This window comes from Amblyomma mixtum, chromosome 1, assembly GCF_055824585.1.
Source record: "Amblyomma mixtum isolate Tamu chromosome 1, ASM5582458v1, whole genome shotgun sequence".
NCBI lineage: Eukaryota > Metazoa > Arthropoda > Arachnida > Ixodida > Ixodidae > Amblyomma > Amblyomma mixtum.
In genome coordinates, this window is record NC_143012.1 from 237,354,770 (window position 1) to 237,376,336 (window position 21,567).

General features: G+C 45.3%; 3 protein-coding genes across 5 annotated transcripts in view; 2 read left to right on the forward strand and 1 right to left on the reverse strand.

Annotated features, from left to right (window-relative positions):
• Window positions 1-115: 115 nt before the first annotated feature.
• On the forward strand, window positions 116-7,426 carry mTerf3 (mitochondrial transcription termination factor 3). Its single transcript, XM_089565167.1, has 5 exons — window positions 116-421; window positions 1,614-2,145; window positions 3,126-3,359; window positions 6,187-6,277; window positions 7,076-7,426. The coding sequence occupies exons 1-5, from the start codon at window positions 294-296 to the stop codon at window positions 7,351-7,353; spliced, it is 1,263 nt and encodes a 420-aa protein (XP_089421293.1). The 5' UTR covers window positions 116-293; the 3' UTR covers window positions 7,354-7,426.
• Window positions 7,427-12,656: 5,230 nt separating this feature from the next.
• On the reverse strand, window positions 12,657-19,993 carry RpL7 (ribosomal protein L7). The gene is made up of 6 exons (XM_089565176.1): window positions 19,851-19,993; window positions 19,504-19,624; window positions 19,240-19,406; window positions 18,216-18,353; window positions 13,456-13,565; window positions 12,657-12,900 (listed from the first exon to the last, which is right to left on the reverse strand). Exons 1-6 carry the CDS (start codon window positions 19,859-19,861, stop codon window positions 12,692-12,694), a joined length of 756 nt encoding a protein of 251 aa, XP_089421302.1. The 5' UTR covers window positions 19,862-19,993; the 3' UTR covers window positions 12,657-12,691.
• A 228-nt stretch (window positions 19,994-20,221) lies between these two features.
• The window catches only part of mtd (TLD domain-containing protein mustard), a 181,065-nt gene continuing 179,719 nt past the window's right edge, over window positions 20,222-21,567 (forward strand). Inside the window, exon 1 of one of the 3 annotated variants that reach the window (XM_089565168.1) lies at window positions 20,222-20,906. In XM_089565168.1, the coding sequence (XP_089421294.1) occupies window positions 20,836-20,906 (71 nt within the window). In that variant the 5' untranslated portion in view covers window positions 20,222-20,835. Of the gene's footprint in view, window positions 20,907-21,399; window positions 21,422-21,567 lie in introns of those variants that run through there. The other 2 variants (XM_089565171.1, XM_089565172.1) reach the window with 2 other exon arrangements.

Sequence of the window (21,567 nt, forward strand, 5' to 3'; positions counted from 1 at the left end):
AAAAGACATACTCACCCTTCCGAATTGTGTAGACAGTCGTGGGCGTGAAAGGGCTCTGCGCAAATCATGAATCCGTGCCAAAAGTTGCGCTACGGTGCTCTCGCTATGTATAACCGACCTTATTTGCTTTTGGTGCATTTAAACATGGCGGCGCCCTGTGCAAGCGTGCTTTTCCGTTAGCGCTTCTCAGGGAATGGGTGGAAAGCAATGAAATTCACGTCAGCTTTTTGTCGTAAAGTACCGGATCTCCTTAAACTAACCACAAGTTTGTGTGCTTTTAACTGACAGTGGTGATGGCCTCAAACGCTTTTCGGACATGGCTCCTGTCTGGCTCGTCGCGGTGCCTGCGAAGCGCGCTTCTGAAACGTGCACAGCTCCATGCTTTCGAAACACCTCAAGATGTCATGAAATTTTGCTCTACGTACGTAGATTTTATGTGCATATCGGTCCTCACCAACCATTATACCTCTCGGAAATGATGCGCTTTCGCGACAGTGACGGGATGGCAGGTATGGGCGCAAGGTTATGCAAGCTTCTTGCGCGTTGTCGTGCAACCTCTTCGATTCATTAATGAGTTACTCAACGAATATCTTGCAGCCCAAGAGTGAGGAATTGCCAGGCGCATTCGTTCTTTTCTTTTTCTTTTTTACTGAGTAGCTGTAGTACGTGCTGGGACTTTGAAAACGGCGAAATGAGGGAGTTACTGAACAGTATTGTTTTATAGCTTGTGTCGCCTTAGCAGAATTGAATTGCGCCATCTCATCGCATCATGTCGCCCTGAACCTTTTCCTCGCGGTAAATATGATATTTTATCCAATTCATACTGGCTAGCGCTTTTTTTTTAACACAAAGGACGAGGAACATACGTACAGCTGGACACTTGTGGCAAGTCATACATCGGGAAGTCGGGCCGATGCCTGAAAGAGCGGCTGAGAGACCATCGCTCGGTAGTAAAATCAATATCGTCTGGCGATCGTCTGGCTAATCACTGCAAACAGTGCCCTAGCAAATCTTGGAAACCTGTTTTTCAGGGTTCGCCTGTACTAGCCACAATGAGGATGCAATTAAAACTAGGAATTTTCGATCCTTCTGTAGGTCTGTCAGGAAAAGAGGTATCGTATTTCACACGCGTGGTTGCTACTGCGCAGCACTGGGATCAAAAATAAACGACAGATGAAAACAAGCGTCTATCCTGTACATATTTGTTCCTTGTCATTAGTGTTTAAAAAAGAAAAGCGCTAGCCAGTATGAATTGTGATCCTTTCCATCTAGCCCAAGCTCCCACCTTGATATTCTATGACCTCCATGAAAAAGCTTGTATTCCTGTCTCGTTCGTTTTCTTTTGGTCGTGTCATTTTGTTCAGCCTTTAGTTCTCCACTGTCGTTTTACTTCTCTATTTCTTCTTTTTTGGCAAGAAAACAAACACATGCACAGTGCAAGCACTATTCATTGTTCATGGTATTGCAGTGATGTTGGAACCATCTATATTGAGTGTGTGTTGGGTTGGGTATTTGCTGTTACTCAGTAGCTTTGGTTGAAAGTTGGCATATATGTCATATATATGTTGGCATATAAGTTGGCATATATATGTGCATCTTCTTTGTACATGCAGCCCAATCTGCAGAAAAGATGCAGCTGCCACAGCCATCAAACAAGAAAATCGCAGTATTGGGGGACCGGAATACTTCAAGTCCCTTTACGACTCATCGCACGAAACGGCGGAGACGACATCCACACATGTCCAGACTGTGGCAGAGGAGAGTCCACAAGCTGCTGTCTATCAAGTTCCAGATGTTGCTGACTTGGAAAACGACGATCTTACCACACTGCAGAACCAACTTGCCCCAGAGCCCAGGCTAGATGCATTGTCTGCAAGTGTTGATGCAGAGTTTCTTGATGAGATGGGGCCAGCGTTGCCAAAGTCTTTCAACCTGGCTGCATATGCCAACAAGTCAGTTACGGTGCAGCGATTTGTGCAGCTTGGTGTGGACTTATCTGTGTGCGAGAGGAAAGGCCTTGGGCAGGAGTTGATTACACTCGACTTTGAGAAGGATGTGGAACCATTGATTCGCTTCCTCACATCACACGGAGTTCCAGCCGAGCGGCTGGGCTGGTGGTTTACGAAGAATCCCTACGTGTTCAGGGTACGATACATTTTGTTCTCTTTCATTTCAGTGTACATTTGCTTTGCAATTTAAGTTGGCACACTAAATAATTATATTAGTTGTTCTTCTTCAGATGCTGCACAAAGCTGGCAGAGTGTTCGTGAATGTGACCTGAATGTCTGCTTTAAATGCCATGTGCAGTCTTTGTCAAAAGTAACCAGGCTGTACATGTTTCTTGGCCGCCGTGGTGGCTCAGTGGCTATGGTGCTCGGCTGCTGTCCCGAAAGACGCGGGTTCGATCCCGGCCGCGGCGGCTGGAATTTCTTTGGAGGAGAAATTCTAGAGGCCCGTGTACTGTGCGATGTCAGTGCACGTTAAAGAACCCCAGGTGGTCGAAATTTCCGGAGCCCTTCACTACGGCGTCTCTCATAGCCTCAGTCGCTTTGGGACGTTAAACCCCATAAAAACCAAAAAAAAAAAAACCAAACATGTTTCTTCTCAGTCGTAAATTAAAGCTATTATGCCAGCCCTCAGGGTCTAAATCTCTTGTATGGTAAGAAGAACCCCTGTCCTCACCTTCAAAGAACTTTTTGATCTTCAGGGAAGCTGTGAGGGCTCCGTTATACGAATGAGAAGCAAAACATGGAGCCTGGTTACTTTTGACAAAGACTGTACATGTTTCACTTGATAAGCAAACTTTTTTAAAAATTTATTCTTTTAGTGAACTACTGTTTGCCGGCTGAACAGTGTGTAAGAACTGTGGCGCTACAAATCTTATTGTCTTATCAAGAGTGAAAGCAAACCTCACAGCTTCAAAACGGGCTTTTACAGGATCCGAGATTGGCTGATACTGATCTGAATGAGACAAAACATCAAAGGACGCTTGAGGACAAAAACTTTTGATTGACGCAACGATTCTGAGTTGTACATAACTACTAGAACCTCTAAAATGTTTTCATGGTTGAACATATTTAGCTTTTCTTTTTAATTTCTGTTCTTTTTATTCTCATAACTCTTAGGAACCTCTAGAGAACCTCCAAGTCCGCATCGACTATCTGGTGTCCAAGCGTTTTTCGCCGGAGGCGGTGACGCGCATTGTGAGCAATGCACCTCTCTTCCTTGCCTTCCGTGTGGAGGCCATGGACCGCCGTCTCGGCATCTTGCAGAGCGCACTATCTCTCTCCGGTGCCGAAGTCCGCCACATTGTCACACGATTCCCCAAGCTCCCAACCTGCAAGCTTCTTTCCATTGAGGTGAGCGTTTCTGATATAGTGTGTCAGGATACTAAGCAGTTGTTCACTTGTGAAGAGTTGAAAGAAAGACCTCTGCAGAGAGACCTTGCAGAGGATGACCTCTTTGTCAGGAAGCATATGTCGGTTCACTAGCCTTTCTGACCCCATGTTTTTGTTATCCTGAGCCTCCCCATGCTACATTTCTTCCCATCTGAATGCCAGCTCAGTTGATTGCTCAAATTAGGAAGAAGCACCAAACGTGCATTCAAGTTTAGTAAACAGTTGCGTGAGGTGCCATCTCAGAAATCATAGTAATGTCATTCACCCTAAATAACTCTTTGCATTTATATGGTGATTTTTGTATTGACATGTGTCAGAAGTTGTGGTGAACGAATAAAAGATGATGACAACAAACAATGTGCTGTGGCTACAAAACAGAAAGGAAGTGATGCAGAGGATGAGAGGGCTGATCTGGCTAGAAGAAAGAACGGCTAGGAAACCTATAGCCTCACTCTTACGTGATCTACCTGACTGCATTGTTTACTTCAAGCCACCTCACATTGCTGTGGTCAGCTTGGTTACAAGAAGTTAGCTCTGTTGAAGGAATCAGGGTAACAGAATCACTGAGCCGACTTATGGTCTGGGGAGCATACGGCAGTGTTGCTGTGTGGTGAAACTGTCAGGTAGAAGCCAGATCTGGTGAAATTTTTAAGCTTTCTGTGAGAACACTACAACGGATAAAAGCCTGGCAAGACTCTTCAAAAAATGGCCCCTGTCTCCTGCTAGTCACTGGGGTCAGAAGCACAGTGCGCAGTTTGGATGTCCACCATGAGTGAGACAGTTAACGTGCCTTTCCTTTCCCTGAACCATTAGTATTTTATTATTTTTAGCTCAGGACCATAGGTTTATGAACTCACAGTGCTAGTATTCCAACTGAAAATATTTCTAACTGAAATTAGGGTGAGGAAACAGGCTCAGCTAGAAGTGTAATGTTAAGAATAATTAACCGGTCGTCCTTTGGAGTTGGAGTGGATAATAAGAAAAAGAAAATTGACATGGTCATGGAGCATAGTCGTGTGCAGCTGTGGGGTTTAGAAGTTTGCTTGTGTTCAGTGGCCACCACTGTCAAAGGGCAAGGTTATTTGGAGGTCAGTGGGAGAGGCTTTTGTGGACCTGACCGGTGTGGTGACGGTGTGACGAGGACCATTTCATCATCTGTCACATTGCCTTGGTGGAATTCAGCAGTGAGTGCGTAAAAAGTGATTAACAGCTGAAAGAAACAAACTACACCTCAGTGGTGTTATATTTTGGGGAATTTCCCCGTTTTCAAGGAACTTCAGGAGCAAAATTTGGTGAAAAGGGGAGTTTTAACGGAGTTTCAGAGAATTTGCCAGGGTTTTCAAGCCACTGCAGGGGAATAGGATCTGAAATTGGGATTTTTAAGTCTAACTAAAGGAATTTTCAGTTACGGTATTTCTTCTTTTATTTCTTACCAGAAATGGTATTAGCTTGCTTCTCTCCTGCATCCTTAAATGGTCACTGAGGACAAATTGAATTTGGCCCATATCGATAGAGTACGGTGTTTTAATGACAAAAAGGCTACCCTTGCTGAAAATGGAGGTTCTATTAGCCAGAATAAGTAAAAGAATGAAATTTAGGTGTCACCGCCGCTAGCCGTTTTCAAAAGCAAACTGCAGTGATGTCAAGAGAGTTTCTCATGTTGATCACCAAGACTAGGCTATACTGCTATTCACTTTCAAACGATGGTCACGGAATCTTTCATTATTTACACGAATTTGCATTGATAGATGGTTGGGGGGAAATTTTTTTTTTTTTTAAATTCAATTTTCTCAGCAATATTCACGGAGCATTGAGGAGAACCCCAACCAGTTATTGCTCTCAGTAAAAATTGTTTCTCTGGTTCTTTCCGGGTATGTTGACATTTGTCCAGCAGCGAAAGATGCATCTGTGGCTGAGAAAATTTTGTTTAAAAATATTCCCATGACATCCTTACTGAAAAAGACAGGTTGCCACCGTTTTTTAAAAAGGTGAATGGTGGTGTCGGTGCATGTTCGTTACCTGTGAAATCGGCTGGTGATGGCAATGCCTGAATTTTGTTTTGTGGTCTTTTCTAGCTTATAGAGGCTCCATTTTCAATGGGAATAGTCTCTTTGTGTTTGGAGTGCGGTACCCTATTGGTACAGACTGACTTCAATTTGTTCTCATTGTTGCGTTAAATGTGTCTTTTATTGCTAAACAAACGCATCAATGTAGCCACTAAGTTCGAAACATTCAATTTTACTCACAAAAAAAAAAATGGGCAAGGTTGCCTTCAGTGCCAGCTTACTTCCAGGTTTGGCGTGGTTTGTTGAATTCGGACTGGAACCGTGCTTCCAAAGAAATTTTGCATGACTGGCAGCTGTGAAAGAGCAAGGGCTCCACAGTTCTTTACTACAGATGTCAATGTTCTGCACTTTTCTTATTTACTGTTATTTGCATGGCATATTAGTTTAAATGAGTAGTGTGCAAGGTTTTCATATCTTTCATTCATGATACAAGCATTGTTACCCAGCTTTATGACAGTTCTCTTTCTGCAAAGCACAGCTCAGAGCTGCATGCACGGTAGAATTAGAAGCCACATGGAAGCAGCATGAATACTGCTTTCTTCATTTTCGATCTTAAATGCTTGGTGAACAGAGGTGAACTCATTAGTATTAGATAAATGTATACTTATCAAACCATTTTCTCGTGGCAGATTTCTGTAGCAGCTAAGAATAATAAATGTAGCAGAATGAGAGCCCGTATCTGCCTTGTACCTGTTATGTCATTTTTTTTTTCATCCTTGCAGACCAACGTGTTTGCAATGAGGGAAGAGATGGGCTTCTCAAAGGATGAAATGAAGCAGATGGTCTTGGTGTGCCCCAAGCTCCTTGTGTCCAGTGAGTGTGGTTGAAAGAAGACTTATTTATTAAAGCTTGTTGTGAAGGATAGGTTGCCGACAGTGTGTCTTTTTGTACAACATATTAGACTGCCTGGTGGCTCTCATCTTCTGATGTATTTAATTGGTGAAGGTGTTGTAAGCCTGTGTCTGGCTAACTGGAGCTCAGGGAAACATTTGAGGCAGTACTGACATACTTCTGTGTTATTATTTTAGGTTATGACTCTTTTACTTTCAAACCTTGGTGGTCATGAAATCATACACTTTGCGATGTGTGCCACTGAGGAAAGCACATATACTGAACATGTAATAAATTGTCTCTACTAACACAATGCATTTAGTTTCGTTATCAGTAATGAACTAAAGTAGGTTCATTGGATGACGTTACTTTCTTTTTCTGATGTAGAGATGCACATTGGAATCTCTTTTCATTGTATTTGTTTAATTGAAACTTCCAGTTTATTCAAACTGATGTCTTGGTCTTGTTAGCATTGTGCATGGGAACAAATTTTTGGTCGGCTTTGAGTTTAAACTATCAAGGGTTGACTGTACTGTGCTCCCTGTTTTTCACACTCTATCAGCATCAAACGTGCGCACCTTTTTTTTTAATGTGTGCTTTCTTTGCTGCAGGGGTTTATTAGAGCTGATGACTGCATGTTGTCGAAATTGCAAGCACTCTGCTGTGAATTTAAGCAGCATAACTTTCGCACTTTATGATTCCACTGGAGTGTGCTGAACATTCACCTGAGGCTTTAGTTAATAGTTTTGATAAACTCTCATGGCTCTCTCCACTTCCCAGGTCGCACCAACATAGTCAGTGCCTTCACCTACCTTCACAAGGAAGCCGGCCTGAGCTATGCACAGTTCGTTCAGTTTCCAGCCATCCTGCGCACGCGGGAGTGCATCTACAAGCCACGGCACCAGTTTTTGGTCAAGCTTGGCCGGGCTCAGTTTGATCCAAAGGAACCCAACTACGTCTCTCCCAAGGCTCTGGTTGTTGGCACCGATGCCGTGTTCTGTGAAAATGTTGCCAAGACATCAGTGGACACATACAATGCATTTCTAAAGACAATTTGAGATGTGTGGCTGCTTAACAGCATAATTAGAGCATTTCCAGTCTAGTACAGTAAACGTCGCTTCTTTGACTCTCTGCCGCTGCTGTTATTAAAGGGCCTCTTTAGAGCCTGTCTGGTTTCTTCCCAGACGACATATCATCCAGGGACCTCGAAACAGGTTGGGGCAGAAAGGGGGCGGGGGGGGGGGGGGGGGGGGGGGGCAGCACCCTGCCTGTCTCTGCATGCACTCAGATCAGATTTCTGACGAATGCTTCTGTTCTAGAATGTTATTAATGTCAAGTACAGTGAGGCTGAGCTAGTTGGTTCCATAGCCAGTTGTAAAGCACTTTGTTTCAGTAGCCTAAACCAGTCATGTCCTAGCAAATGTCCTTGATTGTCTGACCTCTGTTCATGAGCGTGATCAACAGAAATGGAACAGACTATGCGCAAGCTTTTTCAATGGGGCCGATCACTCCTCATTTGTACATCTTTATAAAACTGCCCATTTTAGTTGAAGTTTCACATGCATTAACAAATACACCTTCAAACAGTGTGAAATAAGCGGCAAATATAAACAAGATATGTACATAAAAGATGGAATGAATAAATAAATAACAAACTTGAAGTTCAATTTTGCCTCTAAAACAAGTTCCAGACTCCCTGGTCATATCCTGCTCTCCTGGCAAAAGGAAAACTTCCATGCTGAGAAGCAACAACAGTGTGGTAAAATGCAGAAGGGAACAGGAAAGAGGCTGGCAAGATGAGGCCCCTCAGAGAGAGAGTCAAGTGGGTGTTTTATTTCTTCCTACCAATGAGTGATTACAGTGATCCACTTAAAACCAAGCCCGGCACGTTCAGTGACATTACTTCTTGAAAACATTGGATATTCTTTTAAGTTTTCATACAGTGAATCCACTTCTGCGTAGAGTTGCACAGCAACTGGGTCCCTTCTCCATAAATTTTTAGGCTACATTTCATCGCTGACTGTGGTCAAAATAAACTTGCCCAAGCCTTAAACAGATGTAAATTCAAGCATTGTGCAAGAAAAAAAATGTACTACAAGTGATGGATTAGAAGAAAATGCCTTTTAGGGGTTGTATGTTGAGGCCAGTGCATGTGCACACATGCATGGGCACTCGGCTTATGTTTGCTATTTCAGTAATGTCCACACCACACCCCTGAGGAAAACATGGTAAGCAGTCTCTGCACTGTCGTATCTTGTGGAAGCAGCACTGAAGAAAGGCGAAGGCCTTTTAACGTAGTGGCACTGCAAGGACAACTTAAGTGGAGGATGACTTGCGAGCTTAACTAGCAGTGAGAAGCCTTCACTTAATAACAGCTCGAGCTGTACTTTGATGTGCTGATGTGGTTCATCATTAAAGGTGCAAGCACATGCAGCCGTTGTCTTGGAAGTTTGCATGAACCCAGGAGGGGTGGGGGGGTGATGACTCGGCAGCAACTTGGGTCCAACACAATTTGATGTTGACTACTTATGATTTCTGATATGGACAGTTGTGCAGGGGGAGATAAAGCATTGATAGGATTGAGGATTGAAATATGATCATGTGCATGAGCGGACTGCCTCGGAACAGTCCAAGGAGCACTTTCCTTGCAAGTGATGTATACAGGGTGTTTCACCATTCTTGCAATTATGGCACAATTGATACGTAAGCAGCATAATCTGGATCGTTCTGCACTACCTCCTCATCTAAGAATACATTAAAAAAAGTATGATTGCATCTGAAAACGATTTTGAAGAAAAGTATAGAAGTTTGTAAAAAAAAATGCCAGGTGCTCAGATGGTCCGATGCACTTTGAGGATGACGCACTTTTCCCTTTTGCCACATCTCATTGCTTGAAAATCGCACCAGTTAATTTTGCTTTACTTTGGCTAGCTTTTATGGCTCACTAATGATGTCATGCTTTACTCTGGCTGTCTTTGTGGCACGCTAATTTTTTTTATGTGCTTGCGTTTCTTGCACTGTAAACAGTTAACCTTACTTGAGGCGGCGCCGTGCTGGATCAGCCGATGACGCGCAATCACTTTCGGCCTCGCTTTTCCTCTCTCTGCGCTTGGCATTTGCTTGGGGACCGTTGCTGCGCATGCCTCTACTGATTCTCCCTCGCCTCTCAGCTGGGGGCGATCCTCGCGCTCTGCTCGCTGCAGGCTTCACTCGGTGGCCACGCAGAGATACACGCCAGCATTTTCGTTTAATGGCACTCACACTGTTCAGACAGTGAAACATGGCTTCCTGAAACTGGCTTGGTGAATTCGAAACAAGAAACCAAGAACGAGGCAGGCACAGAGCACATACGCCACACACCCCCATTACCAACGTCTACCAGTCAGTCAAGCCACTGTAGCTGCTTGCAAGGCCAGAATAGCTGTGCACCATTAGTACACGCACGCCTGCAAGGGAGGTGGTAGTTGCACTTATGTCCACTGGGTTTCAACTTCAAGCCGTATGTATAAATTCAGCAGGATACAACTTGAGTTGAACCACTTTCAATTAGTCAGTGTGCTAATGAATAAGGCAGTAACTGTTCAGTGCATTTGTGTTCCAATACCTCCTTGCATCTCTCCATCATGCACTCTTCATGCAGTGAACTTTTTTATAGTTGGATAGAACTTGAGTCTGCAGCATCTGCAGTGAGGCTATACCCACGTTCAAGACCGCCGAACAGAATTACTTTGCAACAAAAAGTAGACCGTTATTAAATCTTTTCCTGTTACCTGAACAAGAAGCTAATCATGAGGCTAAATTATAAGCTCAAGAATTTTGATGCCTCTGGCTTGTTTGATACAGTCATACATAAAAACTGACTGCTCACTGTTGTGATTGGTCAGTGGAGTAATGCAGGACATTGCAGATTGTGGCCCATTGTTGTGAAGGGATGTTTTATTAATTTATCCAACTACAGCCCCTTTTGTAGGGTGTTGCACTTCACCATTAATCATCTTCTAAAATTACTCATTGGTGCACCGCAAACCAAATTCAATGCATTTTTTATATTTGTATTTTTTTAATTCATGTATTATTTTCTGCGCCTCTCTACAGTCTCTCTCCCCAACTCCCTTCCCCATGCCGAGTAGCATGTCAGCAATTTTTGCACATCGGCTAAAATCTCTGCTTTTCATTAAAGGGTTTTTTTCTCCCAGCATATCTGCCACTGTGCTTACTGTAGCCCAGATACCCTACCATTCCACTAACATTTTCGACAAAACTACTTCTGCCTCAGCCAAAACGCCCTGTATACCTCCAGCCATCTGCAGAAGCATGAGTACACAATATAATGGGTATGTGAATGTTCAAAATTTTCTAGCAGCAAATCAAACAGCATTTTATTCAATTTGCTGAATGAATCAAATAGTGCATGTTCAAAATTATTCGCAATGAATCAAATCTGTTTTCGAATAGATTTCAAATAATTGGCATGATGTCCGAATAATGCATGGCATAGTTTTTTGACCATTTCAAAAGCTTCCCACTTCGACGCCATACAGCATGCCATGATCAGTCTGTGCAAGAATGAGGGCTGAATGCCACAATATGGGGCATTTGGGTAGCGCCTTTCATGCTGCTCGTACAAATGGCCTTCTAGATTGGACAATGCGACGAGGCTCAGCCAGGTATAGCAAACCCTGCCTTCATGCCCAGTACTGGAGGCCATAGCTCAAACTCCCATCACCGATACTTGGCACCAGTTTGTACAGCAAAAGAAAATTTTCCTATGTGTACAATAGGATGGTTATAAAAATGAATATTATACCTACTTCATGTTGTCTCCTAGAGGAAATGAGTGTTGCCCTTTGACAGCTGCAGCATGAATCTTCCGACTTAAGCGCTGCCGCTTGCACTTAGCTGTTTAGCATAACTAAATAATCCTTTTACATGGATATTTGCACAAGTGGCAGATAATCTGTTTCACTAAACTATTCGTATCCGATTTGGTAGCAAAGCTAGCCTAATTGAATTCATTTCAAAAAAGCACTATCTACACACCCCTACTACTAAACAGCCTCGCTCACTCTGCCTCTGACTTGATGATGAAAACTTTATTTGGAGCAAGGGAGTTTTTTCGTCAAGAGCCCTTCACACCTAAGCCACTACGCTGAGCGACTACAGCTCCCATTTGATTTTTGTTTACAATGAAAATAATATGAGCTGCTCATTCTATGTGAACATTGGAAGCCGAGAGTCATTTCAACTATCGGATTCCCACATTTGCATATTGTAATCAGCCTCTCATTTCCCTACCCTTGTCGGCTAATACTGAAGCAGACAGTTTCTTCTTTCACTAACACAACTGTGTCAAAAGACCACACGATATACATACAAAGTCCTGCTTTAACCAAGCCATACGACCGTGCGTATGTGGCCTACGGGTAGAATGTCGAACCCAAGGGACAGGTGCCCGATAGGCACCATCACCATCAAGTTGCAAATGAGCTACGAGACAGCTTAAAGGAGTATAGACACCTAACTTTTGGATGCGTGTTTTCTTCTTTGTAATGATGCCCAAGACAAGAAAATAAATCTTAACTGTGGCATTCACCTACACACGCTAAATGATTTGCAACTGAAGTTCTTGATGCAGTTTGTTTCATCAGTGAACCAGTGGCTGCAACTACTGGGAGTGTTTAGGTCGCGATGCACTAAAAAACTGTATTATACCCGATACACAGTTTTAACTGTCTACAATGCGTAGGCCAACCCGTTTCAAGAACTGCAATGGAAACAAACGATGTATAGCAGTTGCACTGCAGTTTTTTTAGCCTCACGTTACCCACCACTTCTCAAATGTTGCAGCCATTGCTTGGTTGATGAAATGGAAACAAACAGCATCAAGAAATGTATACAATTGTAGGCAAATACCATGTGATAAACCACACATTCTAATCCATCATTCGAAAGAAGAAAACGCAAGCAAAAATTAAGTGTACTGTCCTCTGGAGTCCATACTCTGGAGGGGCCCTGGACTAGAAAGTCCGAAGTGCACCACTGCACCCATTGAGAAGCCTTTTCGAATAAAGTTCGCTCTATTACGGCCCTTAAATGGATGGGCTCTGCACAGATTGCAACCACCTAAATGCCTCAATGCGCACAGACATTACACAGTGCACAGGCAAATTCACATTGCACCTCTATCAGCGTTGATTCGATCCAGTGGCCTTGAGCTCAGCAGCTGAACAACACAAACGTAAGTATTCCGTCCTATCACTGAAAGGCCTGAGACATCTCTGTCCACCTCAGCAACATTAAGGGTCAATATCTTTCAAAAAATCGCCAAAGAAGTAATAAGTTCACAGACTTCTGTACAAGGTCCCTTTTTTTTTTCTTTATTACTCTGGAGCACTCTTAGATCATCCTGCGGAGCAGCCGATTGATGAGGTCCTCCCGGTTTCCGAAGTCCCCTCCTTCGCTGTAGTGGTTGGTCTTCTTGCGCCAGCCACCACGCGGTGTGTTCAGCTTGAAGTGCCACAGGAAGTTGTTGGCTTTCTTAAAGTTGGGCCCCACTGTGTACAGCTCGTGGATAAGATCCTCGATACAGATGATGCCCAGCTTGCCTGCATGTGAGATAAGCACTTAACACAAGCCTGCCATGCTAAACCTGTGCTTACACATACTAAATTTATAGCAGAGGCAGCGTGGCACAACAGTAACACAAAATGTGTCAAGTAACTCACAACCAGCTACATGTGTTCGTGGCACCATCTTATGCCCGGATCTCCGTCTTATATCCGTCACTTTGCCGGAAAATCATGATGCTGGATGTTTGTATTCCATACTACCAGTTCCTGCCACTGCACAAAGCCTTTAGGCACCTCTTTTTTTGAGCACAATATAACATGGCCACCTGCACAAATGCACATCAATGGCACGTTTCCCCACCTATGCATCTTTCCTCAGGACCTCAGTGCAACAGTAAAGCTGCTCTTTCATTCTTTCAAAAGTTTTACACACTTTCTCTTGTGTACCCTTGAGCCAACACAACAGCTGCATGCAGTCTTATGCTGTTTGTTTATGCATCCACTTTCAGTTCACAAGCTAGCGCACAGCACAAGTTTCGGAAGCTGAACGAAGAGAAGCAACGGCTCATCAAAGCAGGAGCCGGCACTTACCAAGGCGCTTCTCAATGACGGAGTTGTCCGACAGGGGCACTCTGCGGTCGTCCAGGCGTCCAAAGCCTCGCTTGTACACCATCTCGCGCACGGTCTTGAGGTTCGGGTAGCTGCAAGCCGCACATGGAATGAACATGAAAGACATGCCACTTCACACACGAGAACCACACAACCAACGAAACAATCTCAAATAAGAAGTGGAATAAGCATACCAGTGCACTGCTCTGGTGCACACACCGACCGCACATTAAACAGGCAACAGATCACCTCAGCTTCATCAAGATCATCGGACCACAAATCATACGAAAACAGGAAAGCAATTTCTCCTGTGGCTACAGCTTTCAGCTCTGAGCTAAGTTCACCACTTCAATGCTCACTGCGGTGGGCACGAAAACACCAGTGAGCTAAAAGTGGCATATGGGGTTTAGCATTCCAAAGCGACACAGGGGCTGCGAAGGACACCATAATGAAGGGCTCCGGATTAATTCAGGCCACCCGCGGTTCTCAAAGGGATGGAACACTGAAATTTAAGGACCCAATTTTTTTCGGCACAACGGAAATCTTGATGCCCAAGGTGCTGCCGTATTCCGCAATGGTTCTTTTTGGGAACGCTGTAGAAAATTTTTGCGGAGAAGTTTTAAACCGGTGCATGCGCCTGCTTTTATGCATTCCAATGCTGAAAACCCATCATTAGCGAGCGCGATGGCGATTACACGTCAGCAAATGTGCTGTACCAAAAACTAACAAATATCACCCATCAGACACCAATAAGATATATTTAGTATAGAGCAGCGTCCATTTTAGTTTCCAAACCCAAAAATCGCGTCTGCTACTCTGGCTCTCAAAAATTAAAATTATCTTCACCATGCGTTATAAAAGCGGCCGTTTTCATTCTGCGAGAATTCGTACTGAGACCATGAATAGTCAGGCTTTTTGGCGTAGAAGCAGCATCTTTAGATGAGGAGCACATATGTGCTCCCAACCCTGCGCTTTCAGCAGATGTCACATGCACCTCAACAACTATGACTTTGACAGCAAGGCAGAAATATGGCTGCTCCAACTCTTCGAAGACATTTTGTGACATGCAGTACAACCATGCCAGCAATATCTTACTGTTCAGACTTCCTCTAGAACTGCTATCCCTCCGTGGCAGCAGCGTCTGTACTACGAATTCGAATCATCAAGGAAAAGAGCAAACACATGTTCACCAGCACTGGTGGAGCGTTTACTACAGCGATGTGCGGCCCGCTGGGTGACAGCACGCCGCTCGATCCTGGCTTGCTCAGTGTCACTAGGCCTAACATGCTCTGCAGTGAAGCCGCTGCAGAAAGCGCTTTCGCACTAGCCACCATCGATCATAAAAATAGATACTTTCAACATAGCGCATACAGCTACCACTTACCACGCCCTGCCTCTGCACATGTGCAGATAGTGATTTATGCGATTTTCAATGCCAAATTAAAATTAAATCCTTTTTTTTTTTAATACTGAAGTGCTCAATTCTTACAATCTTAGGCACGACCTTTTCATTTTCGTCATATCATGACATGTTTTGGTCAGTGTTCAGTCCCCTAAAAGTGCCCCAATACGACACAGTACATGGGAGTTTTTGCATTTAGCTGACACTTAAATGCGGCTGCAGGGATCAATCCTGAAACCGTGGGTCACCAGTGGGCTAAGCTTTCAGTGCACGACAAACGGTTTGCAACGAGGGTAAGTGAAGGACTCAACGATACTGCATCACCCATCGGCACTGGACTTTATATTGAAAACCAGCATTTTTTTAGTGTTTATTTCAGAGTGCAGTTTTAAATTTTGTATCAGTAAATAGTACATTTCTACATACAAATTCCATCTCCTTTTTTTCCGCCGATGAAATATATGATGCCCCAGCGGGCATCATATATTTCATATGCCCCAGCGGGCATCAAAAGTGACCAGAGTTTATTTTCTTCATTCACAGACTGTAACAAGTATTGAATAGCCATCTAGTTGCGACAAGCACCAAAAATACTGAACTTTTTCATTTTATGGTTTATGGAGGGGAGGTTTAACAACCCAAAGTGATTCAGGCTATGAGGGACGCCGTAGTGAAGGGCTCCGGAAATTGCGACCACCTGGGGTTCCTTAACGTGCACTAACATCATACAACAGCACATGGGCCTCTAGAGTTTCGCCTCCACTGAAATTCAACTGCCGCAGCTGGGATCGCACCCGTCTTTCAGGCAAGCAGCCGAGCGCCATAACCACTGAGCCACCGCCAGTTTTTTTTTTTGCTGTTTAAAACGAAAAGTCTGACCCCTACTTATGAAGCACCGCAGATACCAACAATTTAAGTGATGTGCTTCATTTTTATCCTTCAATTCATGCATTGAAGTGAGCCAGAAAAAAAAATTGAAAAGTAAAATGATTACATGCGGGACTCTATTCTGCACATGAATACATCACCTTGCTTGGCTGTTTACTTTTTACTTGCCGCTACATGCCAAGGCATGACACTGTTGCGAGCTGGTCAGCACTGGATGTCGCCATGAGGTGCAAAAATGGAAATTTGTAAAAATTGACAACTTGCAGAATAACGAGCGCCCTCTACAATTTTCCAACCGAAAACTCTCGTTCGCGGCAATCTCGCATTCTTGTTCGAAAAGGGAGAGGGGAGGCCACCATCTCTATGAGAGGGAAGTTGTTGAAAGGACACAATAGACCAGGGGTGGGAAACCCTTTACGCTGTATCTCGAAAGCAGGTGGTGACCAGCGGGGCTTCAGGTCCACAGATTTGGGGGCCAGGCCCGCATATCTTTTCCAAGAAGGATACAGTGGAGGGCTGCTGACAAACCTCCCCTCACGCTAACCCCCTCAGGCAGCAGGGCAGGAAGCGAAAACGTGCCTGTGCACGAGAGTTCTTGGTTGGAAAATATCTTCCTGTAAGTCAGCTTTCCTGCAATTTTGCAAGTTGTCCATTATCAACTCACATCTGAGAATTGTAGCAGCATGCTGGTTTGGTTTATGGCATTAATGCTCACTGGTCTGTACTCTACATAATGCACCCATTTAAATGCTACTTTAAAAAGTTTCATGAACCCTTTAAGGAGGCCGGAGCAGTCTATGTTCTCCCGGAGTGCCGCCTGACTCAGTTTTACTAGGCCGTGTAAAACCAATTCTGTGAACCCAACATAATCACTGCCAATTCCCATGAAGTCTTTCTGGTGAAACCACATACATCAAGAAATAAGAACTACTACAATTGCAGCTCAAGCAAGAGAGAGAGAGAGAAAAAAATGGCTTGTTCGATAAAGCGTAACTTTCCCCATGTCCACAATTGAGGATCGAAGAGAGTTCTCATGCACCGAAAATTTATGTGCGCACTTTTTTCTGGCCATGCCAGTTTTGAAAAACCACTGGTTGGCAAAGGGACAAGTGCACTGATAACCCAGCAAACAGCAACTGTGTACTCATTTGCAACATGACCTCATAAACCACTAATTGAACAGTAATGCCTGCTGCAAAATAGCCAACTTTGCATCGACATGCAAAACACTTTCCAGCTTTTCAATTCTGAACTGAAGCTTGGGTGCTGGATAGAAGCACATGCTTGTCAGCTGATGTCCAACACTATGAAAATACCAATTCTGTTTGCTGAATCAAGGGGACTACTCAAGTGATCTGTGCGGCTCACAATTCCTCAGAAGACCTCATAAATCTGGCAGTAACAGTGCAGCAGACAACAGTTACACACAGCCTTACCTCATGCAGTAGGTGGAAAACAAAATCACGCAAGCTAACACGCAGCGTAATGAAACTGAAGTTCTTCACACAGCTTACATAAGAATATGTCTGCACAGCTGGGATAAAAACACAAGCCAAAACAGAATGAAAATTAGCATGGCTGCATGAAGTTCAGCTGAACATGTTACATGCCATAAATAAGTCTCAGGGTTCATGCTGGTTTTCAGCCATGAAATTCAAGGATTTTTAAGGACTTCCAAGGACCCCAGACTATTTCTTTTAAGGACTTAGGAACACAGCATTTTATTAAAGAAACATTTCTTACATCTCGCCCATCTAGCATTTATTGCACAAAAGACTTAACGTAAAAGTAAACCTCTATTGAGGGCCGTTTACCAATAAAGAGTCGCTAGTAAGAGCGGCAACTGTGATACCAACAAATTTCTGCCGTTTCTACCCACAGCTGCACCTCACATCTGTCCTGTTGAAAGCGTCGTGGAACTTGGCCACATCTTTATTTTATTATAAGCTGATGGCTTTGACATCTAGCTGTACCAAAAGTAGACCTTTCATTCAGATCTGGCCGCATTATATGCGCTGTCTGCTGCGGTTTCGGTGCGAAACAGGATAGGCCTAGCAATGACTACGGCGGCCAAGCAGCAGCATAGTCCGTCGCCAGATGTGCCTGCACGCGGCATCATTGCGAAAAGACTGGCACCTGAGCCAGCATGCTCAGTCTTTGCAAGAAATCATTCTAATAACAAAGCTATTTTGACTTTTCAGGTGCAAACTTTATGTATGTATAGCGAGCAATGTGAAAAATTAATTTGTGAAAAAGGAAAACTTGAAGGATACTAGCGTTTTTCCACAGCCGCCTCCCTTACCACACCTGAATTCAAGGGTTTTCAAGGACCCCATGAAAATTCCTGGACTCTCAAGGCCCTTGAAAACACTTCTTCCAAATTCAAGGGTTTTCAAGGACCCGCATGGACCCTGAGTCTACTCTAAAGCAACCCTCACATGCATACACTCACCCCCAGGTGATGTATGGCTCAGCAATCCTGAGCATGTTGATAGTAGCCTTGTTGAGCTTGACGAAGGTGGCATTGTTGATTTGACGCAGGCGCAGAAGCTGCAGCACCTTCCTGGGCTTGGGGCTCACGCCATTGACACTGAAGGAGAAGCAGACAGACATGTCAAAAATTATCCACCCATTACGGCTCCCACACACAGGCGCTGCATGACCAAATGAGGTACAACACATGCCACCGGGAGAACTTGTTCATATTTTATGAAAAGGCGCCAAAAGAGAAACTGCACTCAGAAGAAACACAAAGAAATGTTGCCACACTAACATCAGAGTTTATTTCTTGATAATGTAGAAGTGCACGTTTTGCGCAAGTGTACAGACTTCCTCAACGTTTATGGCTTGGCCGCAGTAAATCAACAAATAATCTGACAGTTGTTAGTGGAGTGATGCGTCTTGCATGTTCTCTTTTGGAGACTTTTGTTGCAAATGAGATAAATACACATGTAACTGGGTATAGCCCCGGCAAAGAGCAAAAAAAAAGGGAAACAAACTCAGCAACAGCATGTCTAGCCTGCCTACATCCTCAGAACATTTATATGTGAAATATAGTGCACCCATACCTGTCTCAACCTATTCCGAGCCCATGGTTACACATCATAACTTTACGTTGAAGTGAAATGCAGATCACTACAAACGATATGCATGCTGCGAGGCAAAAGCAAACAACTCCACCATGCATTTGACTTATCTCCAGGCTACACAAGCCTATAGAGAAAAATAAAAAGGCAGCCTGAAACCCTACAGCCTTCAGTACCGGGATTACGAACGTGTTCGCTGACCAGCAGTGGCCGCTGTCATCAGAGGACTAATGCTCCAGCACAAAGGAAATCGTATCAGTGACTCCACAGCTTTCAGCGCAAACATACGTAAATGAGAGGAAGGATACTGCGAAGAAATAATTTTCTCTTCGCTACACTGGTACCACAGTAAACGCAATGCACAATCATATTCTAGCGTGGCTTTCTTACCCCCTAATACGGATGACAACGGCAAGCTTCGGCTCGGCAGGCACGTAAAAGTTGCCCTTGTTCCTAGCCACACGCTTGAGGCGAATGGTGTCGCGCTCCTGTCTTCTGTACTCCTTCACATACTGCTCAGCCCGCTTGAAGATTTCAAGGCGCTTAGCACGCTTCGCCTGTGAACACAAAGAGGCAGAAGTTTAGCTCGACACATGGGTGCGATACAGACCACACAACCCGGCAGTCAAAAGGCGACACGACGCGTCGGCTTACCTTCCTCTGCTTGATGGCATTCTCCAATTGTTTTACTTTAGATATAGCACGCTGCTTGCGGCGCTTGAGAAGGGTCTCCGGAACCTCCGGAAGCTTCTGTTTTTCTGGTTTGGCGGTCGTGCTGCAAAGACAAGACGCACGCGTTGAGCCGATCGGCGAAATGCATGACTGACGACACTGTAGCGGCTTGGACTTTTTGCAAGCATCACAGGCATCCGAGACGATAAATACATATAAATACGTGTTCTACGATCCTTTAAGGTTGCATACTATGCGGCAAACATGTTTAAAAGCGTGATTTCAAAGAGATGTGATCAGATTTTGAAAACAGAAAAAGTTCGACTTACGTCGGCGCCATGGCTAGCTTGGAAAAGAGCACATCCGGGGATTAATGGCGCCGATGAGAGCTTGAGCGCCCCTGTGGCCGGTGAGAGAACTAGCCAAAATCGAAAACCTCTTTTATACATGCTCGCCTCCAACATGCCTCCAACGTTGCTCGCCTCCGAGATGGCGCCAATGAGAGCTTGAGCGCCCCTGTGGCCGAGGAGAGAACTAGCCAAAATCGAAAACCTGCACTCGCCTCCGAGATGTACAACTTTTAAACAGAATCTCAGAGGCCGTAACACGAAGAAAAACGGGACTGCCGCAGTTCAGTTTCGCATGAACAGATGGCGCGCCTATTTTTTACTGACGTCATAATTGTCACAAACATGGCGATTCAGGTGGTGGCTGAGAGAAACACCGCTGCGGACGCTGTGGGACTGTAAACACACGGATTAGCGCAGCAGCGCTGGAAGCAATCTAGCGCGTCGCTTCCGTGCTCTGCCATCTCTCGTTCGCGCAGTGCGGAGGACTTTGCTACCGGTGCATCGCTCAGCGCGGCGCACACCTGTGCTCGTCCCTGAGATTCGCTTCGGATCGCATAAAAAAAGAAAGAGGCGCATCGGTCGTATTTCGACGTGCATCGAGCGCCTTGCCTCGGAGAGCGTCGTCGGGCCCGGCCTCGGCTCGGCGCCGCCAGAGCTCCTCGCCCGCCGCTTTCCATGCTGCGTGCGTCGGCGCAGCGGCGACGCGACCTTGACGGCTTCGCCCCCGAATCGGAGCGGCCGAGACGGCGACGAGGCACCTGCCCGAGCGGGCACGCGTGATCGTTGATGCTGCAAAAGTCAGCGTCGTATTGTGGTGCCAACGACGGATCCTCCGCGCTGAACTATGGCGCTCCAGCCGCTGATCTCCGCGCATCGTCGTGAGCGACTCGAGGGATAGACGTCCGGAGAAAAAAAAAGAGAGAGAGAACCGTGTTTCAGGAGCTGTGACGGCGTTGCAGCAACCATGTCCTCGTCAGGACCGACCCGCCAGAGATCGTTCCGCGATCGGCTGCATGGCATCGGCCTCTCCTGGCAGTAAGTACGATGACGCCTCTACACTTCTCCGTCGCTGTTCCTATGCGCGCTGGCCGACGTCGCCGTAGGCCTAATGAGATAGGTGGGTCCAGCGCGGAGTCCGGGCGAGTTGGAGCTTAATTTTATGACCGGACGTCGACGCCAATTGTCGTCGCATGACGGAATCGCACCTCCTTGCGCGCGCTCGCTCGCTCCTGTCTGATCTGTGCACTCGTAGTGCGACGCATGTGGCGGACGTTCCAATGGAGAAGGGATCATGAACTTAGAGACGGGACAGCCGAACACAGGCGGCATCGCGCATGGAGCTTGCGAAACCGAAAGTGAGGAAAAGGACAACGAAGTGGCATCCCGCAATGTCGCGAGCCATCTTGCTCTCTGTGTGGTAGCATGGCTTGACCGGTTCTGAGACTACGGTGCGACAAATCGTGATGCCGTGCCATCGTTGTACCGTTGAGCCGGGGCCGCCGCCGGTGCGTTTCGGACTCGTCGGGGATGATGTCTTCCTCCGCTGATCGGTGAGCTGTGCGGCGAAGCTCTCCGTAGGGCGGCATTCGTTCGTTATAATCTGTAAACGCGGTTCTGCGGTGCAAGCGGGTGTAAGTTTTAGTGGCACACTTGTTTGATGACGTTCTTCATAGTCTTAAAGAGTCGCTCGTGACCG